At 29.3% G+C, this 27,990-nt stretch overlaps 2 protein-coding genes across 2 annotated transcripts in view; one reads left to right on the forward strand and one right to left on the reverse strand.

The window, feature by feature from the left end:
• Nucleotides 1–27,990, reverse strand: part of LOC107450559 (NADH dehydrogenase [ubiquinone] 1 alpha subcomplex subunit 8) — a 204,175-nt gene that overhangs the window by 49,568 nt on the left and 126,617 nt on the right. The gene's annotated exons all lie outside the window — the stretch shown is intronic.
• Nucleotides 13,256–26,815, forward strand: LOC107450553 (transport and golgi organization 9). The gene is made up of 7 exons (XM_016066377.3): nt 13,256–13,574; nt 14,635–14,704; nt 15,355–15,574; nt 19,040–19,213; nt 20,497–20,607; nt 24,761–24,919; nt 26,396–26,815. Exons 1-7 carry the CDS (start codon nt 13,498–13,500, stop codon nt 26,722–26,724), a joined length of 1,140 nt encoding a protein of 379 aa, XP_015921863.1. The 5' UTR covers nt 13,256–13,497; the 3' UTR covers nt 26,725–26,815.

Here is a 27,990-nt window from a genome sequence, read left to right on the forward strand (position 1 = left end):
GGTTCCTCCTCCTGTTCCATGTCCTCTTGGACATCAGGTTCTACAGGGAGGTCCGATGTTGTTGGAGCCTCAACTGCTTTTTTCCTGTTAGGATCGTGGATAATTTTAAAAACTCCACGATCCACTCCAGTCAGTGCGCAAAAGTTAGCCCTTGCAATTGCTTCAGCGTCTTCAGGCTCCACCTCAAAGATCCATCTAGAGGTGCCAGGTCCCACAGCACTTTGCAGAACCCTCCACCCCATCGACTTCAACCCTGGGTTTAGTCTCTGAAGACGCCATAAAAAGGTGCTCTGGTCAGAGAATTGCTCCTTAGTTTTAAAGGCAACCTTCACGGGCTTGGGAAGCTCGATTGCCCCTATGACCTTGAGCTTAATGTTACCCAAGGCTTTGTTGTTAAAGTGGTCTTTAATCCACCCAACAGTAAAGTCATTACACTGAATTACCAGCGCTCCTCTTTGGAGGTGGTTATTATAGATCTCGGGCATTCTTTCGCCACCAGGAATGGCGTCAGTCTGCTCCAAGATTTCCTTCAAGATGTTATTTGAGTTTTCCAGAGAAAGCTTGTCCGGAGGAAAATCCTCCAGGACTATAGCAATCTTGGTAGACCCAGTTGCACAGGCAAAAGAGACCCCAGATTGGAGGCCCCCGGTTGGATCCCCCTCTCCAGCTCGGCTATCCCCACTAGGGGGAACCACTCCGCTGGATTGAGCTTTCCTCCCAGGAACAACATCCTCCCTGGGCTTCTTTCCGGTTTGGGTTGGCGCATTGGGAGAGGGTGTTGCATCAGAAGACCTAGGTCTCTTAGCTCCTCCACTCGCCGCAATGGCCCTCATTTTTCTCAACTTCTTCTTCCGGCTCTTGGACAGTCCAATGGTACCAGACACACTGTCCCCCGAGTGCCTCTGGGGATCAGAGACTCCTACAGAGGAATGGCCTGAACCTTTGGACGCCTCACGAGCATCTGAAGCAGACTGCAAAGCAGCGGTATTAGCACTGGGCTCACCCGAGGGCTTACCATATGCTACTGGAGACTGTATAAGATTTTTCGAACAGGAACCTCTGCCTAATTCCTGAACGCATCCCTTGTTAACCGGCGCGACGGATGATGCCGTATCCAAGGCTTTTGGCACACTCATCATGTTGTTTGCCTGTCATTCAGTTACCCAGTGAGGGGTATCCAGCGGGCACCACGTGGAGGCAGCAGGCATTACCCCCCAACCAGTGATATTTTACATTGCACAAACATAGCCAAACAAGGGATAACACTCAAAACGTGGCAAACCGTGCACTTTATTTATGTTTTGATATTAAATATTCTGCTGACCTGGTGGCCCAGTGGTTAGAGTGACTGACTACGGAGTCGCTGGTCGCGGGTTGTGTGTGATTGTGTGAATGTGACCGCCCTATAAACGGGTTTGTGGTTGTGTGACGTGGGCGACGCTGCTCCACCGCCGTGGCTTCGCCACAGGTACCCACTGGGTAACGAGAAGAGAGTAGCAGTTCTGGCATTTCTGTGGCCAACGGGACAACCCCCAAGTGCCCACCATTTAAAAAAAATAATTAAATATTCTTAGATTTTCTTTAAATTAAATTTGTATCTCAAAAGAGTGATATAAAGCATTGTCGGTGCAGCGTCGGAATAAATGAAAAGTTTTTTTACGAAACATATGAATTTTGCACCAAATCGTTTATTTATAATAAAAGGAGAAAGAAAGAATGTTTGCACTCTTCTCTTAAGATGAAAACCGATTAAACCTTTCATTTTGTTTTCGAACGGCAAAGTTTGGAGTTTGCTCCAAAAGTACCGTGACGGGGAACTGAACTTAGTATATGTTAAAATGTGGTTTAAGGTTATATCTCAAATTCTTCACACTTTCAACATTACTATATTTTTTAAAACTTTCAAGTGTCTAAGTTTAACTTGGAAGGAATAGAAAGATGCAGTAAGAAACACTCAGTGTCATCAATATACATTTGCAACTTATAATATTTCATTTAACAATCCATCCACCTCTGTGTGTAGCAGCAATTTAATCTACAAATGTGAAAAAAAAGTAATAACGTTGCATTTATCACATAGTGTATAACGTCACTTCGGAGCGCAATAAAATCTTAACGCCAAATTTTATTCTACTATTAAAAAATCTCTTTAAAAAAAACAAAAACGAAAAAAAAAAAATAAACTCTTAAGTTTCTTAATATTATAAATAAAAAAATATTGATAGAGGGGTAAGATTTTAACAATATTTAAATAATTTAACTATGAATTGTAATTTATGAATTGTAAAATAATTTAACTATGAATTATTAATTATGAAATGATTTTTAAATTTATATAGACTGAGAAACATACAAAGTGTTACGTAACATCTTAATACACATTTTTAGATTTCCAAGGACCCGGATAGCCTGGTTAATAGGACGTTGGGCTCGGGTTCGTAGGCACGTAAGTTTGAATTCCTCTGGCCGAAGAATCCCTGTGCATTAAATGGTGACTGATGCACGTTAAATCTGTTGTCTGTCTCGGAGTCCCAAATGATATTTACGCAAGAAAAAACAAAATTGATATCAAAAAGGAAGGTGAAACTGAAAATATTAAAACTTCTTTGATTGCCGGATGAAACAGAGAAGAGTTGAAAGGGTATAAGAAATACCACCAAGTTTCAACGAGCTACGAAATTAATTTTGATCTTTTTCATCCTGATTTCCTCAGTAGTGATTCAATAGATTTCGTTAGCATTTTTGTTTTTTCTCTGATTAAATATTAATTTTTGACTCCTAATGTGTATATATTTATGAATAATTTTTTTAAACTGAACTAGTGGTGCGTCAGCTCATGAAGGGCCAAGGACCACTGTGCCCATCCCAGTTTTTCTTGACCTAAGGCACTCGGGGCAGGAGCAGATGTTCCAGTTGGGTGGTCTACCGAACTTGGAATCCCTAGTATTCAGACCCCAAGCGTGCTTGGTACTCATTTTATTGACCCACTGAAGGGATGAAAGGCTGAGTCAAACTGACCCGGTCCAAGGTTAGAACCTAGGATCTGCGGCACAGGAGCGCGAAACGCTAGCTGTTGGCAACCGTGATTCGGATAATTTTTTAAAGGATTCCCAAACTAAGTATAGGTATTACTGGAGTAATACATATTTTGTATATGTATAAGAGATGTTCAGGAGATATGTAATATGTATAGGAGACTCAAAACTTAGTACGTAACTATTTAAAGAAATTTTAGGTCATGTTGAATAAAATTGTTCGAGTGATAATTATTTAGCATTGTCATTTTTCTGTCAAATAAACCTTACACATGGGTCCATTTCAGTTTTTGTCGCCTTCCTGATTAGTAAATAAATCACGTGAATCCGTATATTTCATTGTTGTACTTCTAGTTGTTCGTTGCCTTGGTCGCAAATGGTATAGAGCAATTTGTAGATTAGTGTTCCTTTAAATATCTCGCACAGATCAGATAATGGAAAATTCACGTATTTCGAAACAAAACTACTCCACAGTTTGAGTTTCATTGTTCGGTTTCCGATATCATTTATTTGTATCGCACTCGTGATTACAAATATTATTGAGACTTTTGAAAATAAAATTTTTCGGAACTGATAATGATAAGAAAACTAAAACTACTCAGTGCATTCAGGGAAATATTGAAATCATTCGTTGTTCCAAAAAAAGGAATATTGCAATAAATATCAACTCGTAGGAAATATTGTTCATTTTCAACCAAGCGATTTATTAAGCAAAAAAATTTTTTTTTCACATTTTTAAAAAATGCAAAAATCAAAAAAAATATTTATCATTAATACTTAATATTAATTTAAAAATTTAAGCTCGTAACCTATTGATAGTTATTTATCGTTCTGTACTTTCGTCATCATTTATTTTTATTTTAAGATTAAAAGAAACATTTCCTCTTAAAAGTTTATTCTTTAGAATAATTTTAGACAAATTCTTCGAAAGTAAAGCCTTTTGAACAATATGAAGTTTGGGATTCATCTTTCATGATTTGTTGCAATTCATAAAAGAACGTAGAGTTAATTTACATAATAAAATAAAAACGTGAGTATCGGATGGACCAAAAATAACTAATAATATAGAAAACAATTTAAGAAACAGGGAAAAAAATAGATGTGTACGATTTTTAGCGTTCTGCTTAGGAAATTAGAACTTATTATAAATTTTTTTTTATAACCGTCGTTGAACAGCGAACCCAATTTTATGGGTTTACGACAAGTAACGTTAGCCTTGTAATCCTTGTAATTTTGAACCCACTCAAGAAGACAAGGGAACTCCTGGATCGAGTATTGGGAGAAATTTGCCTTCGTCGAGGACTTCTTGATGAATCTAACCCGCATTTGTGTTACATGGAGGGGAAGACCTCGAGAACCTCCCATGGTTAGGCTGACTGCAAGGGGTTGTCGAACCCATGATCCGTCTACTACTGAGGATATTTTACGTCAGCACTGTGGTCGGTACAAGCCGGATGCGGAATCCGTATCGACTGGGATTCGAACCCCGTTCGCCGAACCCCGTATTCGAACGTTCTATCCACTAAGGGCGAGCTTATAATACTCACTAAATTGTGAAAAAAATAATTGGAATTTTTACAATTTTTAACAATTTAGTTATATTGTTCCCCTACAAATGGCAGTGCTATCATAGAAAAATTAATAAAAAAAATGCTTTCAAAATAAGCATCATTTCAGCAATAACATGTCTCTGTTTGAGATCAAAATTTACAGACGTATATGCTGATACATATATTTCAGTTCGAATGTTTCAACAAGCAGCAAAATACATTGGTTTTTATGTTTTCCAGTCAGCAGCTTCATAGGTTGTCGAACTCGGCATCGGTTTTTGAAACTTGAACCCATTTTTTTTTTATGCAAAATGACACAAACTGTGCATTTTTCTCTCTATTCGTTTGTATTTAACACTACTAGAAACTAAGCCCCTTGTACCTCTCACCAACCCCGATAATTACTTAATGTAATTGTTATTTCTTAGATTAGCATTCAGTACGAAGCTGATCATTAAGTTCTAAATCATTTAACGAATCTAACAGCAAACGATAAATTAAAGTTTAATAAATGTAGAAAGCAATAAATTCTGATTACTTTTTTATATTCACAGATTGCAATGTAATTCATTGAGTGGGGAAGAAAAATTTCACTTCAGATGGTCAGAAAACTGTATCCGTAAATGTGATTCAGATTTTAAGAAGCAAAAGCATTCAACACTTCGGAAAATTCCAAATAAGTTATCACTAAGGCCCGGATTTTGATGACATTTGCATTTTTTTGCATTTTTGGACATTTTTTGTCCTTTAGAGCATTTTTTTAGATTCATAGGGCATTTTTCATTAAATTTGTTGGCTTATTTTGCATTTTAAAACATTTTTTAAATTTTTTGTTAGTTTTTTTCCAATTCTTCTTATTTTTTTTTTTATCATTTTTTATTATTACACTGGCTTCCAAACAGTGAAGAAAATCTCTAGGATATTAACAGGTGAAGCAACATCTTTTCAAATTGAAGAAGAATTGTCAGTAAGTGAGACCGTCTTTTTCAAGTACGCACCAATAACATCAGTAAACGTTGAAAGAAGCTTCTCCAGGTATAAAAATTTACTTTCAGACTAGGGACGCTCGTTTACATTTCAAAATATCAAAAAACATTTAATAATCCAATGTAATTCTGATATTTAGTAGATAATATTATGAGATGGAAGTTGTTATATTCATTAAAGTTTCTATACAAAATGAAAATGTTTTGGAGTCAATCTATTTTCCTTTTTTTTTGTTATCTTAGGATATAAAACATATTTTTCAAACCTTAATGAACGTAGAACAAGTATTGCATTGCTTTATATTTTTTGAAATGGCTCATAATAATTTTAAAGAGTAAAACATTGTTTTAGTTCAATATTTTTACTTTATTTAAGTCATGTNTCCCAAGCGTGCTTGGTACTCATTTTATCGACCCACTGAAGGGATGAAAGGCCGAGTCAAAATTATAACTATTTAAAGAAACTTTAAGTCATGTTGAATAAAATTGTTCGAGTGATAATTATTTAGCATTGTCATTTTTCTGTCAAATAAACCTTACACATGGGTCCATTTCAGTTTTTGTCGCCTTCCTGATTAGTAAATAAATCACGTGAATCCGTATATTTCATTGTTGTACTTCTAGTTGTTCGTTGCCTTGGTCGCAAATGGTATAGAGCAATTTGTAGATTAGTGTTCCTTTAAATATCTCGCACAGATCAGATAATGGAAAATTCACGTATTTCGAAACAAAACTACTCCACAGTTTGAGTTTCATTGTTCGGTTTCCGATATCATTTATTTGTATCGCACTCGTGATTACAAATATTATTGAGACTTTTGAAAATAAAATTTTTCGGAACTGATAATGATAAGAAAACTAAAACTACTCAGTGCATTCAGGGAAATATTGAAATCATTCGTTGTTCCAAAAAAAGGAATATTGCAATAAATATCAACTCGTAGGAAATATTGTTCATTTTCATCAAAGCGATTTATTAAGCAAAAAACTATTTTTTTCATATTTTTAAAAAATATAAAAATCAAAAAATTATTTATCATTAATACTTAATATTAATTTAAAAATTTAAACTTGTAACTTATTGACAGTTATTTACCGTTTTGTACTTTCGTCATCATATATTTTTATTTTAAGATTAAAAGAAACATTTCCTCTTAAAAGTTTATTCTTTAGAATAATTTTTGACAAATTCTTTGAAAGTAAAGCCTTTTGAACAATATGAAGTTTGGGATTCATCTTTCATGATTTGTTCCAATTCATAAAAGAGTGTGGAGTTAATTTACATGATAAAATAAAACGTAAGTATCGGATAGACCAAAAATAACTAATGATATAAAAAACAATTAAAGAAACAGGGAAAAAAATAGAAATGTACGATTTTTAGCATTTTGCTTAGGAAACTAGAATTTATTATTATTTTTAATAACCGTCGTTGAACAGCCGACCCAATTTTATGGGTTTTCGACTACTGATGTTCAACTTCGTAGCCTTGTAATTTTGAACCCAATTCAGAAGACAAGGGAACTCCTGGATCGGGTATTGGGAGAAGTTTGCCTTCGTGGACGACTTTTTGGTGGAGCTAACCCGCATTAGCGTTACATGGAGAGGAAGACCACGAGAACCTCCCACGGTTAGCCTGACGGCAAGGAGACTCTAGCCCATGATCCGTCTACTACTGAAGATGTTTTACGTCAGCACTGTGGTCGGTACAAGCCGGATGCGGAATCCGTATCGACTGGGATCCGAACCCCGTTCGCCTCATTGGAAGGCGAACGCTCTATCCCCTGAGCCATCGCGGCGAACTTATGATAATATTCATTAAATTACAAAAAAAGAAGAACTTTTACAATTTTAAACAGTTTAGTTATAATGTTCGCCTACAAATGGAATAACTATCATAGAAAAAAATGCTTTCAAAATAAGCATTATTTTAGCAATAACATGTCTCTGTTTGAGACCAAAATTTACAAACGTATATGCTGATATATATGTTTCAGTTCGAATGTTTCAACAAGAAGAAGACATTGTTATATAGGTTTTCCAGTCAGCAGCTTCATCTGTTGTCAAACTCGCCAGCGGTTTTTGAAACTTGAACCTATTTTTTTAAGCAAAATGTACATTGCTCTCCGTAACCGTAAATTTCTCTCTCAAATCGTTTTTATTTAACACTAGGAAGCTAAGCCCCCTGTTCGCTACCACTCGCCAACCCCAATAATTGCTTCTTAATAATAGTTATTTCTTAGATTAGCATTCAGTACGAAGCTTATCATTAAGTTCTTAATCATTTAACGAATCTAACAGCAAACGATAAATTAAAGTTTAATAAATATAGAAATTAATAAAATCTGATTACTATTTTATATTCACAAATGGCAATGTAATTCATTCAGTTGATTAAAAAAAATTCAGTTCAGATGGTCAGAAAATTGTATCCGTAAAGGTGATTCAGATTTTAAGAAGCAAAAGCATTAAACACTTTGGAAAATTCCAAATACGTTGTCATCTATCAAAAATAATAATTGTAAAACTCTTAATAAGTTTAAACACCGTTTTAAATAAGTTTATTTTAAAATGTAGCGTAATAAGTTAATATCGTAGAATTACGTTGTAATAACTCTTTTAGTTTCAAACTCTTAACTTAGAAAACAATCAAAATTAAAAGTGCAATGATAGAAGAATTTAAAAAAATAATATATATTATTGGTTTATACCTTTAAATTTGGGATACAAAAATATTTTACAGGAAAACAATATCTTTATGACTTTTATTAATCTTAAGCTGATGACAATCAAAAAATTATGTGAGTAAACTGGATCTATCATGTGATTTTCCGGTCAATAAAAATGCACCAATAGCAATGGAGAACTGTGTAAGTTCTTTGGTCAGACCATTATGTTTTTATGTTATACAGAAAAAAATTATTGAAATAGTCGATTTTTTGGGTGGCATAAGGTTTTTATTATTTTCATCATGTTCCTACGTTTTAAGCACAGGTTTCTTGTAGGTGCTAAATTGGAAAAATGATAAATAATATCTTACTTTGAATTTTCCAAAGTGAGGAATGCTTTTGTTTTTTAAAGTAATCAGAAGATAAAAAAATAATCAGATTTTATTACTTTCTACATTTATTAAACTTTAATTTATCGTTTGCTTGTTTGAAATAGCAAACGAGATCAATTTCATATAAATTTTTATTAAAATAGACTCTTTTTTGTTTCCTAAGCATTTGTCTTTTATGATTTGTTCCCATTAAAGAAAGGTTATAGAGTCAATCCTATGATAAAATCAAATAACGTGACAGTTTATCATCATTATCATGTGTTTGTAGCACTGATAATTGTGGGGAGAAATTATTTCTTATCGTGACAAGTGAATGCATTTACAAGAGAAGTCAATTGTAATAAAAGATCCAACTTCATGCTGATTAGATTTGCGAACCTAATCAGGAACTCACAAGTATTATTGAAGTTCTAAATATAAATATTTTGTTGTTTGTTGGCCCTTATTCTTTACATAGTAACAATTTTAGTCTCGTTAGGAGCGGCTAGTAATAATATAATTTATGTTTAGTTATTCTTAATATGTCATACGCATGTAATTCCATTATTTTTAAAGTATTGAGATAAAATGTTACAACACTTGGAGTAAAATTACTTTTTCTCTGGGTTTAATTATATGTTAATTGTTGTAATATTTTCCATCGAGTCTAAAGTCAAATAAAAATAAAAGCAGCTGTGAAAATTTATATAAGTTTTGTTCTCTATTACTACAAATAATTTTAAAATAAAAGATAGCGAGGTGCGGAATCATAAGATGTGTAGGATATATTGTTAATACAACTTTTTTAATTTATACAAGTATTTACGGTGAATGCATGTTTCCAGTTATCCCACCCAAGGCCTATATATACATCAATGACCAGTACGTTTATTTACAGTACGTTATATGCATAAATACCAATAATTCAAATTTGTTTATTTCATTGAAGTTTTAGACAGTTCTAAAACACAATTATAAAGAAAGTATTATACAATCAGTGATGAAATTCCAACCATTCAAGTATCCGTCTTCTTAAACAAATTTTTGAGATAGAAAGATTTAAAAAAAAAAGAAGAAAAAAAATGAAAAATATTTTTCTATTAAGAGTTAAAGAAATGAGGTCTTATTTAAAATTAGTCTAGGATTTTTGTTTTTAATGTTATCTTGATTTTTTTTAAAAATTTATTTATTTTGATTTATTTTTTCGAAACACACTTTATTTTTTTTTACGTATTTCCATTTCAATCCATTGACGCAAAATTTTTATGCCACATATTTTTTCATTCTTTTATTATTATTTTTTGTTAATTCAGGTTAAAATAAGTGAAAAATATTATTTTTGTCATTTTAGTAATTTATTGTTATGAAATGCAGCATGAAACATTGATGTCTTTTTCTGCGTTATAAGTAAAATCTTCCAAACAAGGTTCCCTTCTTAATATTTTTTCAAACTTGCACTTATTTGCGTAGGTTTAGATCTAAGAGAAACAATTATTCGTCATTAAAATTTCTTTAATTTAAAAATCAATTATTTATAAAATTTTGAATTTTAAAGAAAAAAAATTTTAAACTATCTTTTTTAGTTTTATATTTTAGTGAAAATATAATTGGGGTAATCTAACAGATGTTTTTAGCAACTATCAGTCTCTTTTTTATTATTAAAAAATTTAAAAATATATTTTTACTTGTAAATAGAGCGCCAGAAAAAAATATATAAAAGGAACACCGGTGTCAGGTGAGCCAAGTGTTATCACTCGCCAAGTGTTATAACTGACACTGTTTGAAAAAAGGTGAGTGATAAGTCAAAAAATTCTTAAGTGGGTGAGGAGCAACCTTCTAATTTTGCAAAAGTGGGATAATAATAATTAAAGAAACTAACATTTTATCACTCACTAATCTAATAATTTCAATTATTTTTTTAAAACTTTAATAATGCACTCAGAGATGAAAACGATAGCAAAGTAATGGGGAGTATTAAATATGTTTATTTCGGGTGAAACGGAATGACGTAACCAAAAAACTATTCCGCGTAATAATTCTTTGTAAGATATATATAAAATTTTTTATTGTGACAGCATAATTTCTCCTTTGATATTCAAAACTAAGCAGTCAGAAATTCATGTGATGTTGAGTCAGTGAATGAACTCGGGGAGTGTGGTTTTGTCAGCTGCTTGGCGCGAAATTGTGATTGCCAGAAATGATCTCTTTCGTCTTTTTGGTGATAAATTCATAAATTCATGATAGAATGAAAATTCTGCTGTTTCAGTACTATGATACTATGAAGACATGGAATTGGTATGGGCTCGTCCATAAATGGTGTCATATTTGGGGGAGGGAGGGGTCTAAAAAATTGTGACTCTTTGTGAAAAGCGAGAGAGAGGGTTAACAAAAAGTGATTCCCACATAAAAATATTGAAAATAAGCATTATTGAATCAATAAGCATTATTGAATCAATAAGAATTATTGCATCAAGCATTATGAGCATCAATAAGCACATTAATCAAAAATGTAAAATAATCAATTTTATATATTTTGTTAAATTTGTTTTTCTTCCAAATAAGTACACACCTAATTATTATTGTTGTTATACTCGCAAATGTCGTTAAAAGAATAGCTTAAAGGGACAAAAAGGGATATAGGGGTTTGGTAAAGTGTGAAAATTTGTGACAATGGGGAGGAGGGGGTAAACATTGAATAAAAGGTATGGCATTATTTATTGATGGCCTCAGATAGTTTTTTTCGTTTTTATAATTCATAAATTGAATTTTTCAAAAATTTACGACACTGAAAATAACGTTCTAGTTAAGTACAATGTTTTTGTTATGAAGGAAGTTTTTTATTAATACTAATTTGGAAAAATTAAAAGTTAGCTTCATGATTTTTATTTATATTTATTTATTTATTATGATTTTTTTTTTTATTTATTATGATTTTTTTTTTTATTTATTTACTTTTATTTGTGTAAACGATATTTAGACTGTAAAATAAATTTTATAGGAACTCAATCCAAATTCATTTAAAATTTATCCTCAAAAAATGTATTTCAGCAACTGCATTTAGTTCATCGTATCATTAATCGATATTAAAATTCTAAATCCTGTTAGAATGAGCCTATGATAGGGAAAGTTTATTATCATGCACTTTTACTTTAATTTGACTTCTTAAATAGTAAATTTTTTTTTAATAGTTTTTCAATTTCACGGACATATAAGAAACTCAGAAAATCAGTAAAATAAGCTGAAATCAAGTAATTTATTACAAAGTTTACTGATAGGGAGGAGGAGATTAGTTATTTCAAAACGGATCGAACTAAATATTCAGTGTATGCAGAATGCACAAAATCATCGTTCTTATTTTTTATAATCCTTAAAAAAAATAAATTAAAAAAATATGTATTAAGGGGTCTTGTATCAATATTTAAGTAATAAAAGTTATCGAAAGCTGAATAATTATTGATTAATTAATTGAGCAAAGAAAGGAATAGTTAAAATCATTAAAACTAGATTATTTGTTAGATGAAGATGAAAAAGTGGTTCCTATGGAAGGCAAAAATCTTTTGTTTTCATTCGACTAACAAACTGGTTTCTAATGTTAACTTACTATGATTTTGATTTGGAAAAGTTTAATATTTCTCTTGGAGCCGTGATGGCTCCAAGAGCGTTCTCCTTCCGATGACCTGAACCGGGTTCGAATCCCAGCGATGACTGGACCCGGCTTGCACCGACCACAGTGTTGACGTGAAATATCCTCAGTGGTAGATGGATCATGGGTTAGGGTCCCCTTGTCTTTAGGCTAACCATGGGTGGTTTTCTTGGTTTCCCTGTCCATGTAACGCAAATGCGGCTTAGTTCCGTCAAAAAGCCCTATACGAAGGCAAATATTTCCCAACACTTGATCCAGAAGTTTCCGTGTTTTCTGGATTGGGTTCAAAATTAAGAGGCTACAGAGTTGAACATTGGTAGTCGTAAGCGCAAAAATTGGGTCGGCTGTTCAACGTCGGTTATAAAATAAAATATTTCCCTTTTTTCCCCTATATTAAAATTCAATGCGCTACTCCAAATACACAAGTAAAGTTAAAAACTGCCATTTTTTAAAATTTCCTTATTTGAAACCTGAAAGCTTTAAATATACCAATAACCGTGATTACTATTACGAAATATACTTTATTTATATGAATATTATTATAATTTCTAAAATATCGTATTAATTTTAGAAATATTATAGATTTGATAGCATTAAAAACAGGTTGCATAGAAAAGCTTATGAAAAATTACAGTTTATTCTTTTTTTTTAAGGAAAATATAATAGTAGAACTAACTACAAATTCATGTCAAGGGTCGTGTTTTACATCAAATAGTTTTAATTGAAATAAAACATGTTTCTTGATTTCCTAGTACTATAAAAGAAAGTTGTACCAAAAAAAGTTGAATTATTGTTTTAAAAATTCACCGTCATAGTTACATAAAAAGAAGGTTACATAAAAGTTAAATTTTTTTTTTGACAGAAAAGTAATTTTAATTCATAATTTAAAATTTAAAGAGATACTTTTACATGTAAGCGAAACCTATTATTAGTTCTCTTCTCGTGATATTTTGGCGTGAGTTTCGAAACTGAAATTGAAGGTTTGGCGAGTATAGTGATAAGACAAGGGTTGCTTTTTTATGGGAAGAACATTTTGATAGCACGCATATTTAGACAAAATTTTATTGTCAATTCATACTTAGTTGTCATTGTTGCAAGCAGAACTGTGATAATCTTGTTTATTCAATATTGTTGTGCCCAACAATTTTTAATTAGATGCAAAAGGATTTTAAAAGTGTAAAGTTATTTTCTTTTATCCGTTTTTACTTTTGGAAACAGATCTTAAGAACTTCAAACTTTTGCTATGGCTTGGACTAACTATCAAAGACTTTTAGCTATATTGATGGTTGTTACTGGATCTATAAACACATTAGCTACGAAGTAAATGAGACTTCATTAATTTACTTTATTTTCTTAAAAATTGGCTACTTGTTTTTGAATTAAAAATATTGCTGATTATTTAATATGTTATTCCAGTATGGTTCCAATCTTTTAAGAGTAATTTTAGTAATTTTGTAGAATGATTTAAGAGTGTGTTTAATTATATGTCATTGTTTATAAATTGCGCAGAATAATCATCGTTAAATTTTTAACTTAATTTAGATTCGTAAATTTACTATTGTTTAAATATATGTCATTGTTTATTAATGGTGTATAGTTGACGTTGATCGTATGACATTATTATTAATTATCAAAGACTTATAGTTATATTGATTGTTGTTACTGGATTTATAAACATTTTAGCTACAGGGTAAATGAAACTTCATTAATTTATCTTATTTTCTTAAAAAATGGCTACTTGTTAATTGAATTAAAATTATTGCTAATTATTAATTGTGTTATTCCAGTATGGTTCCGATCTTTTAAGAGTATCATTTAGTAATATTGTAGAATAATTTACGAGTGTGTTTAATTATATGTCATTATTTATAAATTGCGCAAAATAATCATCGTAATTTTTTGACATAATTAAGATTCTTTCGTAAATTTACGATTGCTTAAAAACTTGTCATTGTTTATTAATGGTGCAGAATAACTATCGTTAATCGTATCACATTATTATTAAAGATTCTTCCTTTATTTTTGACATTTACGATTGCTTTGAAAAATTTTCTTGATATGAGAATACCAATTGATTAAAATTTTTTAGTTCGTCATTTATTTTTATTAATATTCTTTTAACTTATGTAGCAATAGATAGATTAATTATTTTGCAAAATGTGTTATTAGATTATTGTTTAAAAATGAATGCTGTCTCTTTATTAAGAATAACATTATAGTTGTGAATCTTAGCATTCAACATTTGAAAAAAAAAAAAAAAAAAGATTTCTAATGTGCATTTATTTTTAGATCAAAATGCCAATTTTTCTTTATGTCATATTTCTTATAAGATTTAATGGTATATTTTATGTCAATTAAATATTTGTTTAATATTATTTAGATGGGCTGACAAGCTTGAATCTGTTAATAGTCTTGGAAAACTTGAAAAATTTAATCACCCATTTGTTCAGGTTTGTTTGTTTATTTTTTTAAAGTATAATGTACTTGTGTAGCTATTAGTTGAAAACAATGGCTACTATCCCCTTAAAGAGGATTTAATAATTTCAGTCTCCTTTAATATATATTTTTTATTAATTAATCCAAATATTAAACAGTTTATTTGTTTTACTATTAATGGAATTTAATTTTGCCTATTAAGATTACTTGAATATTGTATAACATTGTGTTTGTATTTATTTTAAGGGAGAAAAAATATGTTCTAATATTTGGGATCGCGTTGAATTGATTATGCATTTTCGTGTTCTTACAATAACTATTGATATATGAATTATTTGAAATTTTCCTCAATTTTGATGCTGTAAAGATATTTAAAATGGATAACATGGTTTTAATGAATCTGCTTAATAGTGAAAATAATTCCTTTAATTATTTCTTAATAATTTTTAATTGCATGTAAATTAATTTTCGTTAATACCTCTCAACCGATCTTTATATATTAAGAAAGTCTAAAAAAATTACTATTATAATTTTGATTAAGTAGTATTAGTATAAAACATATTTTTATTTATACATTATTTCTCCCAGTTTCTAAATTCAGTTTTCTTTGCACAAGTATCTGTAAGAAAACTATTTTAAAAGTGTAATAATTTAAATATTTTAGGCATGTGGAATGTTTTTGGGAGAGTTTTCCTGTCTTTTGGCTTTCAAACTTTTATTCTGCATCAGCAAAAGAAAGTCTGAACCATCTGTAGTGAGTGAACAACCTTCAAAATTTAATCCTTTCATCTTTTTACCTCCTGCTCTCTGTGATATGACTGGAACATCCATTATGTATATAGCATTGAATCTCACCTATGCATCCAGTTTTCAGATGTTAAGAGGTAATATGAGATTTATTTCAGGACTACTAAAGTTTTTGTGAAATATTTTATAGAGTTGTAGACAATAAAAACTGAAACTTTTGGAAATCCGGTTAGTTTTGCCATTATTTTAAAAGCCTCACCACAAAAGACTGGGTCAGTGTGGCTTTCTGAATGAATTTTGGAATCATTCAATTTGTGGAATATAACTTTAAATCAAATTTACTAAGCAAAGAATCATATATTAAAGTATATAATTTGCTACTACAGTAGGGAACCGATTATCCGGAACGATCGGGGCCATCGCTATTCCGGATAACTGATTTTTCCGCTTTTCTGAGTCGCTACAAAAAGTCGTTTTTTTTTATTGTTAAACCCAACTAAAAAAAATTTTTTTTTGGAAATAATCTTAAGAAGAAGAAAAAACGATGGAGTAATACACTAATGATTATTTCCAAAATGATGGTAAGGTAAACATCTTTCAAAAAAGAAAGAAAAATCCTAAAATCTTATGAGGAAATTTTTTTTTTTCTTCTAAAAATGGCGGGAAAATTTATCGAATTTCGTTCCGGTTTTTTGGTTTTCTGATTTCCGGATAACGGGTTCTGTACTGTACTAGGAGACATTTTTCTTCAAAATGTAGCTAATTTCAGCCCTGTCAATGCTAATAAATTAAATTTCTGTTTATAAGTGTCCCACAGGAGGACTGATCGTAAAGACACGATTCCCAGTAGAACACCTAAGTCAAGCATCACTGGCTGCGGTTAATAAGCAGGAAGGGCACCACTTTAATGAGCCTGCATAGGGACCAAGGGTGCTCGGTTCTACTCTAAAGTACTCCACCGTGCCTGCAAGTTGTTAGGCTACCAAAGCAGAGGAGTCATCCCCTCTGCAGAAGATCAAAATTTTGATGGCATGTCTTAAGATCATCCTCAGGGATGCTTCCATGACCGTCTTCAATACCCCATTGTGCAGCTCTAGTGCGACATAAATAAAAATCACATTAACAAACTTTAATTTATCAGGGGTCTGTCCAGATATTTTGTGAAAGGTCCTGTTTTTGAAAAATTGTGAAAAAACTACTCGTAATTTGTGAATATAAATTAAGCGTTAAGTCACATTCTTTCAACCAGGGTTCTGTTATTGCAAAAATTGCTAAAAACCTTTTCAAGAAGTTTTTAAATTGTAAATAGATACAAGATTATGCTCAACAATTGCTGCTACTAAATTAGAGATGCAACATACAAATATTTGGTATTTAGCCTATACTGCTCAACGCAGAATATTTATTTCGGACGAATAATGGAAACATAATCACTCACATTTTTAATAATTTCAATTGTCATATTTTAAATAAAACAACTTAGTTATGTATCACTTCTAATGTGTAACGCATTAAGTAAACTTAAACAATTCTTAATTTATAATATTTTATTTAAAAAATTGTCAGAAATTAATTTTTATTTACATAATATATTTAAATAAATATATTTTTTTTTTGCAATTGTAAAGCAAAATTGACTAACTGGAAGGCCAATGCACAGAATAGAATAGATCAAGATGCAAAAACTTATTGCGACTGTCTTGGCCTGTCATAGGCTCTTATGCCCAAGAAGAAGAAAATAAAATTGAGGGTTCTAAAAGATTTATTCCACCGTATCCTTAAGTTTAAGTTATTCACGATACATAAATAGCAAAGATTTATAATTCTGAAACTTTTCTATGGAGAATAAAAGCTCATTTAACTCTATCATAATTTTTCTTTTCTTTTTTACTGTGTAGCTTGCATTGTCATTTTATAAGTTGTGGTGGTGCTTTTTGAATTCGCGGTATTTGCTTAGGGCTGGAATATTATATTTACTAATATGTTATTTAATAAAACAACTGCATGATTTCTTTTAAAAATTTCAATCTATATTATATTTTATATGAATCAGTCAAAATTTATTTCAATCTCAAGATCAAGTTTTAATGATCCTATTAATTATATTTACTTTAAGAAAAAGAAAGAGAGCACATATTACAGAATAGATAAAACCATATATACTACAATAAGCATTGCTCTCTTATTTCCTTTCTAAAATGAATAACAGGATGTTCTTAATCTGAGCAAATGTGTACATTAATTTATTTGCAACTAAAGTGTTAATTTAAAAAATATAGGATTTAAAAACAATGGTTTAATATTCTCAATTATGAATAAAAAATTCTCTTACATTTCATTTGAATATTTCTTCATTAGAAATGGTAGTAAATTTTTGATTGCATTTATACAAATAATTGATTTAGCTTAATTAGGGTGTAGGTGTAGGAATTTCAAATCTGAAATTAGTTTTCCTTCTAAAGCTACAGATATTTTTAAATAACATTGTAGTTCTTTTTTGTTGAAATGTTCAACTTTAAAAACATAATGTAACAGGGGTTCACATTTGGTTTTAATCCTGATGTGTGTCCTATACCCTTAAAGTTTGTCGCAACATTTGACTCCCCTTTATATACAACGTTTTTAAATCTGTACATTTCAATCAAAAATAGACTAAAAATGTCATTTGAAAGAAAATAAAGCTGTGTTTTGTAGAGAGAAACAGATTGCATATTTAAATTAGCAATACATTTGATTTAAATGTTTTGAAACTGGGTTTTGTGTATTCCCACCTGCATTGAGCTTAAAATAGAAATTCTTAACTTTAAATTTATGTTATTTTCTTTTCTTATGTTTTAATATTAATTCTGATTAAANCCGAACTGCTCGACCGTAGCGCTTCAAAACCGGCGCCAATCGATTCCTCGTGGCCAAAAACCCCAGACCCCCAAGTTTACCGGAGTTTATTAATTCTGGGGCGATTTTCGACTTGGCCTCGTATTATAGTATAAGATTAAAAAAAGTTAATCACAAGTAAATATAATTTTAAATCAACAAATAAATGTAATTTAATGCGAGTATACCTAATGTTTGCATTTTAGATATTGTCATTATATTTGTTTGTTTACCTTAATCTTTAACAAAAATCTGTGTACAATGAACAGAAAGTGGAATTGAAAAATCAATTAAAAAAACAAAATTGTACAAATACTGCATTAAAATTGAATAGATGTTTTCTTGTTTAATACAAATGTGTGTGTTAAACTAAATGTGAAAGTCATCAGTCAACTCATGTTTAGTTATGATAAAAAGTATGCTTGAAACATGTGGGCTAATTTGATTTTTATGTAGTGTTTGAAAGTTTGTGTTAATCACAGCAATTTGCACAATATTTTTGTAATTAAGATTTATGTTTCTCACTGAGTGCATAATAAATAAGTCTTAATAGAGTGTTAAGATTAATTATGGGGTTATCTCATCAGGGTTAAATCAGATTGCATTAATAGAATTAATTTCTAGTACCTGAGCACTTTTTCGTACATGGAATATGTTGATTGTTATTTAATTTTGTTAAGATTTGCAATGTGTTTTTGTAAATGAGTAATTTTAGTTTTTGTTTTTAGGTTCTGTTATTGTATTTACTGGTCTTTTGTCAGTAGCCTTTTTAGGCAGAAAGTTAAAACCTTATGAGTGGTTGGGCATTTTTACTGTCATCGCTGGTCTAGCGTGTGTTGGTGCGTCAGATGTGATTAATCCTGACAAAACTGAAAAACATGCAATGAATGATATTATTACAGGTAGATACTTTGAAAATGTCTTGTTTTATCTGGCTATAGCATTGGTATTGTTAAATGTTCCTGTATTTCCAACATTTTCGTTCGGGAAAATTTGAATATCTGTATTATGTTTTAAAGTGTATTCAGGTCTTCTCGTGAGTGCTTTTATGCATTTTGGTCTTTTTTATGTACATGAATTTAGCTTCAAATTTTCAATTTAAATTTAATTATTGTTGGTTAAAAAAATTGTTGTTGTTAAATAATAAAATAATTTTTAAGAAAATTAAATTATTTAGAATATTTATAACATTTAAAATTTATTTAATGTCTTTTGAAAAATATTTATTAATTAAAAAATTTCTTATCTCTAGTACTTTCATTGAGTGAATCAATATATATATATATACTCAGTCAGACCTCTATTTAACGAAGTTGCTAAATCCCAGTAATAAGTTCGTTATATGGAAAATTCGTTAAATAGAAAATTACCTTTTGAAATACTTAAACAACGCAAACCAGGTTTTAAATTCATTACTAGAAATAATTTAAATAGCAATGGATGCACCTTTATCTTGTAAACTAGTATCTACTATTTATTTTACAAATCTTTACTATGAAAGAAATCTGCACGGAAAGCAAGAATAGAGCAAAACATTATCCAGTACATGCTACATACATTTTCAACTAAAAAAAAGCTAACTTCATCTATAAAATTATAACTGCATTTATTATAAAAGTAATTTTGAACATGCATTACCACATGCATTCTTAAGTTTAATTGCTACTGATAAATTCCTTTACTTTTGTCTGTTAAATTAATAGAAAATATTGCACATAATTTTGAGAACTTTACTGTTTAAGTACATTTAGTTAATTGTTCAAGTTCTCTATTTTAAGATTTAAAAGAAGAAAAAAAAATTTAATGCTTTATAAACAGTACTGTTTAAGCTAATGCAGTATCCTCACTGCTGAGTCAAACTCAAAAACGACAACTGCCCCCTGATGCAGTTGTGAGATTGAGACTGCTACTTCAATTTCTACTTCCGAACTTTGAACTGAAGTGAACAGTAGTTTCTTTTTAGATATAAACAAGTTCGTTCACGAGATGTTGCTCATCTGATATTTTTTCTCACTCGCGATGATCAGCGAGATATGTTTTTATTTCATGTAACCTTTTAATATTTTATTTTAAATACATTAAAATGTAATATTGGAGATGAATTATTATTTCATGTCTACTGCATAAAAGACAGGATTGGACTTCGTAATCTGGTCTAAACCTGTACTAATACTATTATTTTCAGGGGATCTTTTGATTATTATGGCTCAAATTATTGTTGCTGCTCAGATGGTAGTAGAAGAAAAGTTTGTAAATAAACACAATGTCCCAGCTTTGCAGGGTGTTGGATGGGAAGGTAAATTTTTCTTTCTTTATATTATTGTTAGTTATTTTGTACTGTTTCCATTTTAGTAATTTTCCGTTGATAGTTATTTGCAAATTTTAAAGAATTTATTAAATGAATCCATAAAAAAATCTTTACTTTCTAGTTTGTGTAAATAATTTTGAACTCTTAATGACAATGCTTGTATATTGTGTTTATTTTGCATTTTCAATATGCATTATTTTATTCCTTATGGTTGTACTATTTTATTTTACCTTTTTCGTAAATGTATCAGAACCTGTTTATTATTAATGCATCTCAATCAGTGTGAACACTATAATGTTAAATTTGTAATGAAGTAAATGCAACAATGTAAAACTGTTAGTAAGTCGTAAAAGCATGTTATGTACTCAAATTTAATATACTGCTTATTTTGCAGTTGATAAGTAACAATTAGTACATTGTAATCAAATTGTAAATATTTTTGCGTTTTTTTCCATTCTGATAGTACATAAGTTATTTTTGCTTTGTAATTAATTTAGATTTGTTTTTTCTTGATTTCATTATTAGATTGTTGTTAAAAGGTTTCGACCTAAGTTTTATCAATAGTTAAATGGTTAAATTTGATGATTTATTTAAAAAAAACAGTTACCTATCCAATTCTTCAAAATTTTTTCAAAATTATTTTTCTCTAATATTAATACAGCTATTATATTTTTCACTCTTTTCTTATAAGCTAGTTATGCAGTAAAACAATTAAATTTACTTTTTCTGATTAATTTCTTTAACATTTTCAAGTGAAAAGTTCTCTTAACTTCTACATATATGTCATAGAACAATCCCTGCCAAACAATTTATGTTCAAATAGCGATAAAAAATTTTTAAGTAGTTAAATTTTTTTATTTTATTATTTAACCCTTAAAGTTATTTTTTGAACCATATTGCAGAACATTTGTAATTATCAAACACCTTTCATCATGTAAAGCCATGCTACAAAAAATCCTTGTTAAAGTTACATTAAATAATTTACCCGGGAAAAAAGGTTGCTATTTCCTAAATTCCCTCATATCTTGAATTTATCAGTTCTATTTCGGGACTTTTTATTTTTGATTTGTGAGTTTTACATAATTTTTTTTTTATTCTCTTCATTAGTAAAAACATACATCTTATTCTTTTCTTTTCTTTTTTTATGCATTATAAGATAGTTTTTATTATTTTTTTAATCAATTTTATTCCCTGGAAATTTCAAATAATTTTTTTTTTTTTGATCAAATTTTTCAATAATAGAAATGTGTATTAAAATTTTTTTTCATTAATTAGAATAACAATGAAAAAAATCGAAGTTCTCTAAATTTACTAATTCAACTTTAAAGTTAATTTTTAAGTTCGAAGTAAAAAACTAGTAGTGAAGTAATAAGGAACTTACTAATTAGTGAAGTCATATTTAAGTCAAATTATTACATTATCATTGTTTTTAGCCAACTTTGTAATATGTATGTTGGAAAAATATTTTGTGTTCCATCCTTAAAAAAAGGTTTAGTTTGATTTATGAAAAAAATGTTTTTCCTAATTCCTTACTATCTTTTATAAGAATTCCTCCCTGCCTTTTTTTAAAATTATCTGTTTTATTCATGTTTTTTTTCTTCTTAGGCATAATCATCCACTATTTTCTTTGTTTACTCCTTTCTTTTGATGTATTTTTCTGTCATTCAATTTCTAATGAATAATTTTTATTAGTCCTACTACTTGTAAACTTTCTCAGTATTGCTTAATTGTGTGTACTCACTTTTGTAACAATTATCTATAATTTTTATAAAACAGTTGTTTTTGTAAACTTTTATATCTACACCTTGAAGAAAAAAACATATTTCTTTATAATTTAACAATCAGAGTGAAAGATGAATTATAATTCTTACATCTGCATTTTAGTTTGTTTTTATTTTCATTTAGCTTTTCAATTAAATGTGAGCTACATTTTTTTCTGAATTAATGGTTTTTTCAGAAAATATAGGTATATTCTTGTTTGATTATAAGAATATTATATTAAGAATTTAAAATCATTTGAAAGTTTATAAAAGTTTTTGTGATCTTCAAAATTACCTCCAATGTCAATGATAAATTCAAATTTATTCTTAACACGCAAACTTTCCCTTGAGGCTTTGTATTTATTTTTTATTTAAACGACTTAAAACTCCTCATGCACCACAAAGTATAGCATGAGGCTTACAGTTGTAATTAGAAAACAAAAACAGAAAGAAAGAGGCTTTGTATTGGCTTACAAGTTTAACTTATGATGATTGTAAAAGTGTGTCCTTAAACTTTATTCATAGCTTAATAGAAGAACATGAGCAAGAATTGGTTTAAAATTGTTTACCGATATTCTACCCCCACTTTGTTAGATAAAATGCTTAACGGAATGGATCTCCTTCAGCTATGTAGTTTGCCTCATTGCATGTGTAATGCATTTAATCTATTCTTTAATTAATTTTTGTTTGAATTCCTTTTGAATCCTTCTGTGGCTGCTTCATTTTTTTCTTCACTGTGAAGATTAATAAGTGATTGATGATCATTACACTCTACCATGGCCAAACACTTTGCCCCATTATTAGGGCTTCATCTTTTAACCGCCATTGTAGGAATGCCACATAGTTTTGATCCTGGGTCATATGATGTGGACAGCTTATAGTTTTGATCCTGGTCTTATGATGTGAACAGCTTATAGTTTTGATCCTGGTCAGATGATGAGGACAGTGTCAGAGCTGTTTTCAACAAATGAGAGGACTGCATTTGCTTTGCTGCGTTTTGTCAGCCCACCAGGATCAAACTCAGTATCTCCAGCTCTTCAACCTGTGAGTGATGATAATTTACATTGGATGTTGATGGCCTTTTGATAGCTAACCTAAATTCAAAAGCATTTGGATTCTTTTACTCTTTTTGCTTCATTACTTTTTAACTTCAATTATCCAACAAAAATGTACTAATCCTCAGATACAGTTTTATTCCTTTGATTTGGGTGTATCAAACATTTTAAGTATTCAGATAAGATTTTNTTGATATTGATTTGATTCCTTGCTTTCAAATTTAATTTTTAATTTAGCTGAATTTATAAGTTATTTTATTAGTGGTGATCATTGTGTTGAAAACTTCATGAAGTGTTTTTAGGCTTATCAGATACCTCACCACATATCCCATCACATCATTATTTGTAACCTCATTGATAAAATGCTGTATTTTTTTTTTTTTTTAAGTAATACACAACGGATGAATTTTTGTCCCATTCTGATGATGATGGACTGTAAAAAAGAATTTTATTTATTTTTTTTAAAGAATTTTAATACTGGGTTTATGTGTTTTTCTATATTTAATAAATTTGATTAATTTTGTAAAATGTTTGATTTAAAAAAAAAAAAAAAAAAAAAAAAACAATGTTTACTGCAATACACAAAAAACGAATTTTCGTTCTATTCTAGAGATTGCCTGTAAAGTGATGAATTTTAATCCTGATTCAATATGTTATTTTTCTATTTTTAAATATTTAATACAGGGTGTGCAAAGTTTTTAAAAACGACTTAAAGGTGCTTATTTTTGATTTTGGTTTTTTAAAAACCCTTAAAGGTGCTTTTTTTACACGGTGTTTGTAAAAAGTGCTTAATTTTCTCTTTTGAAACGAGATTTTTTTCTTTGCCTTTTCGATTGTCAATTCTCAAATGCAAAAACTGCATGACTTTAATAATTTTTTCTGCAATATGTATCAGAAATTAGTTATTTATCATAATTATGAGAAATGTTTGAAATTTTTTTAAATTTTATTGATTTTATATTTATAAATTAAGAACTTCAAAAAATAGAAAAAATTAATTTTTATTTCTGCACAGATCCTAATTATGATTTCTTTTTGGAAAGTGATTAAAAATATTTTTTGAGTGCTTAAAAAGTACTTAAAAGTTGCTTATTTTTTGTTGTAAAATCTGGCTATGCACCCTGTAATAAATTTGATTAATTTTGTAAAGTATTCGATTTCTTTTTTAAAACCTACGTTGACACATAAGGGACCATTTTTCTTCCTATTCTGGTGACTAACTGTGAAGTGATAAATTTTAACATAGGCGGTTTTATGTTTTCTTTTATTAATAAATTTGATTAGATTTGTAAAATTTTTGAGAATATAATTTATATTAATTTTCAGGTTTGTTTGGTTTTTCGATATTGGGTATTCTATTAATTCCTATGTACTACATAAAAGTTGGAAATAGCATTTTTAATAGCCCCTATGGAAGAATGGAAGATGCTCTCGATGCTTTCACTCAAATGGGTAACAGCTGGCAGGTCTCCTTAGCTATTGCAGGTAAGGGAAAAAATATACTTATTTCCGGAATTTTTTTTTGTTTGCTCTATTTTTGAAAATTTTTTGAATGTTACAAATGTATTGTTGTGATATTTTTTCTATAAAATAAATTTATGACCTCAAAATTTTTTTTTGCTAAAGTTTTAAACATTTCATTTGTTTGTAACAGTAAAATAAAGTATTTGATCTTAGATTAATGAATTAAAGATTCACATCTGTATCAAAAGATACAAACTTAAAGTAATTATCAGTATTGAATAAGTTTTTTATTGTGCTGAATACTAGTGAAAATGATTTGGATTAAGTTGTTCTTAATTATGCATTTTAATCAATTGACATTTTATGATTTATATAAATTTTTAATGATTGATAAATCTTATTAATAAAAAATATTTTCTCTATGCTGACAGGTATCTCTTTTTTTTGTTCATATTTTGTTGGCAATATAATCTCTATATATATTTCTCTTATGTGGCACCATGAATTCTGTAGCTCTGAATTCATGTATTTCTCTATTTAATGGCACCACTATAATTATTAATCATTTTGCTCGGTTGTCTAAAGTAAAAATTTAATTAACGTTAAAAAATTAGTTATACATCAAAAGTATTTTAGACTGATTTTATTAGGTTGTCTCAAGTTATAATTTTAGTAGTGTTGAATTATTAGTTTTATGTTAAGTATTTCTTTAGATTCATTTTGTATTTTTATAGCAGTAAAAACTTCATTACAAAGTTATTATTTAGAATTATTTTTTTGATCCATTCTAAAATGGTTGTAGAAATTTTAAAGGGTGTTATAGTGCTTCATACTGTCATACCAATTATTTGTGACAGAGGTTGCATTTTTCGAACTATATATATATATTACAATACTCAAGTCGTGGCTTGCAGGGAAATAGTACAGCATGTAATGAATTGGGAAGAGTTTTCTATCAAATCTTATGACAGAGATGGAAATAATTTTATTACTTCTGTCTACTATGTGAAATTTCCCAAACTCATACTTACTTTTTTTTAAAAATTTATTTAATGGCATCCAGACAGATGCTAAATTCTAACTAAAAATCAAGAACTTTCACAATATCGCAGACATCGCTTGGAAATACCTAAAACTGAAATCAAAATACTTCCGTATTGGCAAGGCCTAGGGAATAGCTAGTCCGCGAAAAATTTGGTTAATATACTGTTTAAAGGAATTAAGGTGTTAGGATTGGAGGAGAGGTGGAAAAATTTGAATATTTAAATACAATTATTAAATACATAAAAGTTTATAAATTGTTCTAGTTAATTAATTTTGAAAGGTGACCAAGAATATTTAAGTAAAATTGCGCCATAGTTACCATTAAAGTTTATGTATTGTACTACATAATTTTAAAAGTTGACCAAGCTGGTCATCAAGGTGGCTGATAAAAGAAATATTCATCTTATTTACAATTTTTTATTTGCAACTTATAAAAACAAAATTATTTTTCAGGAACCATTGTAAGCATTGCTTTCTTTAACTTTGCTGGCTTGAGTGTCACTAAAGAAATGAGTGCTACTACACGTATGGTCTTGGACAGCATCAGAACTTTCACTGTATGGATCTTTTCCCTAGCTGTACAATGGGAAACATTTTATTGGTTACAGTTAGTAGGTTTTATAATTTTATTTTGTGGTATGTGTCTGTATAATGATGTTATAATTCGTCCTCTCTATTTGAGAATACGGTATAGAGATGAAGGGGAAACAGAACCACTCATAAGAAAATCAGATGAAGAATCACCTAGCCCTATTGAAACTTCAAGATCTATAAATGCATAAGTTATTGTTGTAATTATTGTAAATAGCATATGTTGTTTTTTTAGATGTATTGTACATGTTTTGTATTAAATATTTATTTATATATTTAAAAGTTTTTAAATTTATTTCATCTGCAACATCATTTGTTAGTTCATTAGGTACTGCTATGACAAATGACTAGAATTATTGCATTTAATAATATGCACGTAAAGCAGAAAAAAAATTGCACTAAAAAGTTCATTAGTTTAGATTTTAATGTATACTTCTGGCCCAAACTCTCATATTGGTACTGACAAATCAGGCGGTTGTTATCAACTACAGTACAGAACCAGTTATCCGGAAATCAGAAAACCGGAAAACCAAAAAACCGGAACGAAATTCGATAAATTTTCTCGCAAGTTTNTCCTCTCTATTTGAGAATACGGTATAGAGATGAAGGGGAAACAGAACCACTCATAAGAAAATCAGATGAAGAATCACCTAGCCCTATTGAAACTTCAAGATCTATAAATGCATAAGTTATTGTTGTAAATATTGTAAATAGCATATGTTGTTTTTTTAGATGTATTGTACATGTTTTGTATTAAATATTTATTTATATATTTAAAAGTTTTTTAATTTATTTCATCTGCAACATCATTTGTGATTTCATTAGGTACTGCTATGACGAATGATTAGAATTATTGCATTTAATAATACGCACGTAAAGCAGAAAAAAATTTGCACTAAAAAGTTTATTAGTTTAGATTTCAATGTATACTTCTGGTCCAAACTCTCATATTGGTACTGACAAATCAGGAGGATGTTATCAACTACTTTTAGTAATTTTTTGCACCAGTTTCTTACAGACAAAGGTGGTTAAGATTTTTACAATTATAGTATAAGAAATTTTAAGAATTGTGTTTAAAAAAGGAATAGAAAAAAAAAGTCACTAAATTTTTCTCATTATTCCTATTTTAATTATAATTTTTGAAAACTTAAAAAAATAGTTTTCCTTTTCATAAATATTAATATAATTATAGTTTATATTTAGTGTAATTATTAAAATTTAAAGATTTAAATTAATAAAAAGGAAGCAAGGAAAAATAAGGAATAGTTGTTCCCCTTGCAGGAGCTTTAGCAGCTAATGAGTTATGCAGTAAAATCAGAAAAGTTAACTTGCAAATAAAACTTTCATTAGTCATTTTATTTGTAACCCATTTCATTTAGAGATATTTTAATCAATAAAGTAAAAATTTTTTTTGAAGTTAAGTTATATGAATATTTTTTCTGGTTACATTTCTTGAC

Source organism: Parasteatoda tepidariorum, chromosome 7 (genome assembly GCF_043381705.1).
Source record: "Parasteatoda tepidariorum isolate YZ-2023 chromosome 7, CAS_Ptep_4.0, whole genome shotgun sequence".
NCBI classification, from domain to species: domain Eukaryota; kingdom Metazoa; phylum Arthropoda; class Arachnida; order Araneae; family Theridiidae; genus Parasteatoda; species Parasteatoda tepidariorum.

Bases quoted from the DNA above. Each gene is read 5' to 3' on its own strand.
- LOC107450553 (XM_016066377.3), top strand. From the start codon at position 13,498: ATGGCTTGGACTAACTATCAAAGACTTTTAGCTATATTGATGGTTGTT. The intron at 13,575-14,634 runs GTAAATGAGACT...AATATTATTTAG, and splicing joins ATAAACACATTAGCTACGAA to ATGGGCTGACAAGCTTGAAT. The intron at 20,608-24,760 runs GTAAATTTTTCT...ATTAATTTTCAG, and splicing joins GCAGGGTGTTGGATGGGAAG to GTTTGTTTGGTTTTTCGATA.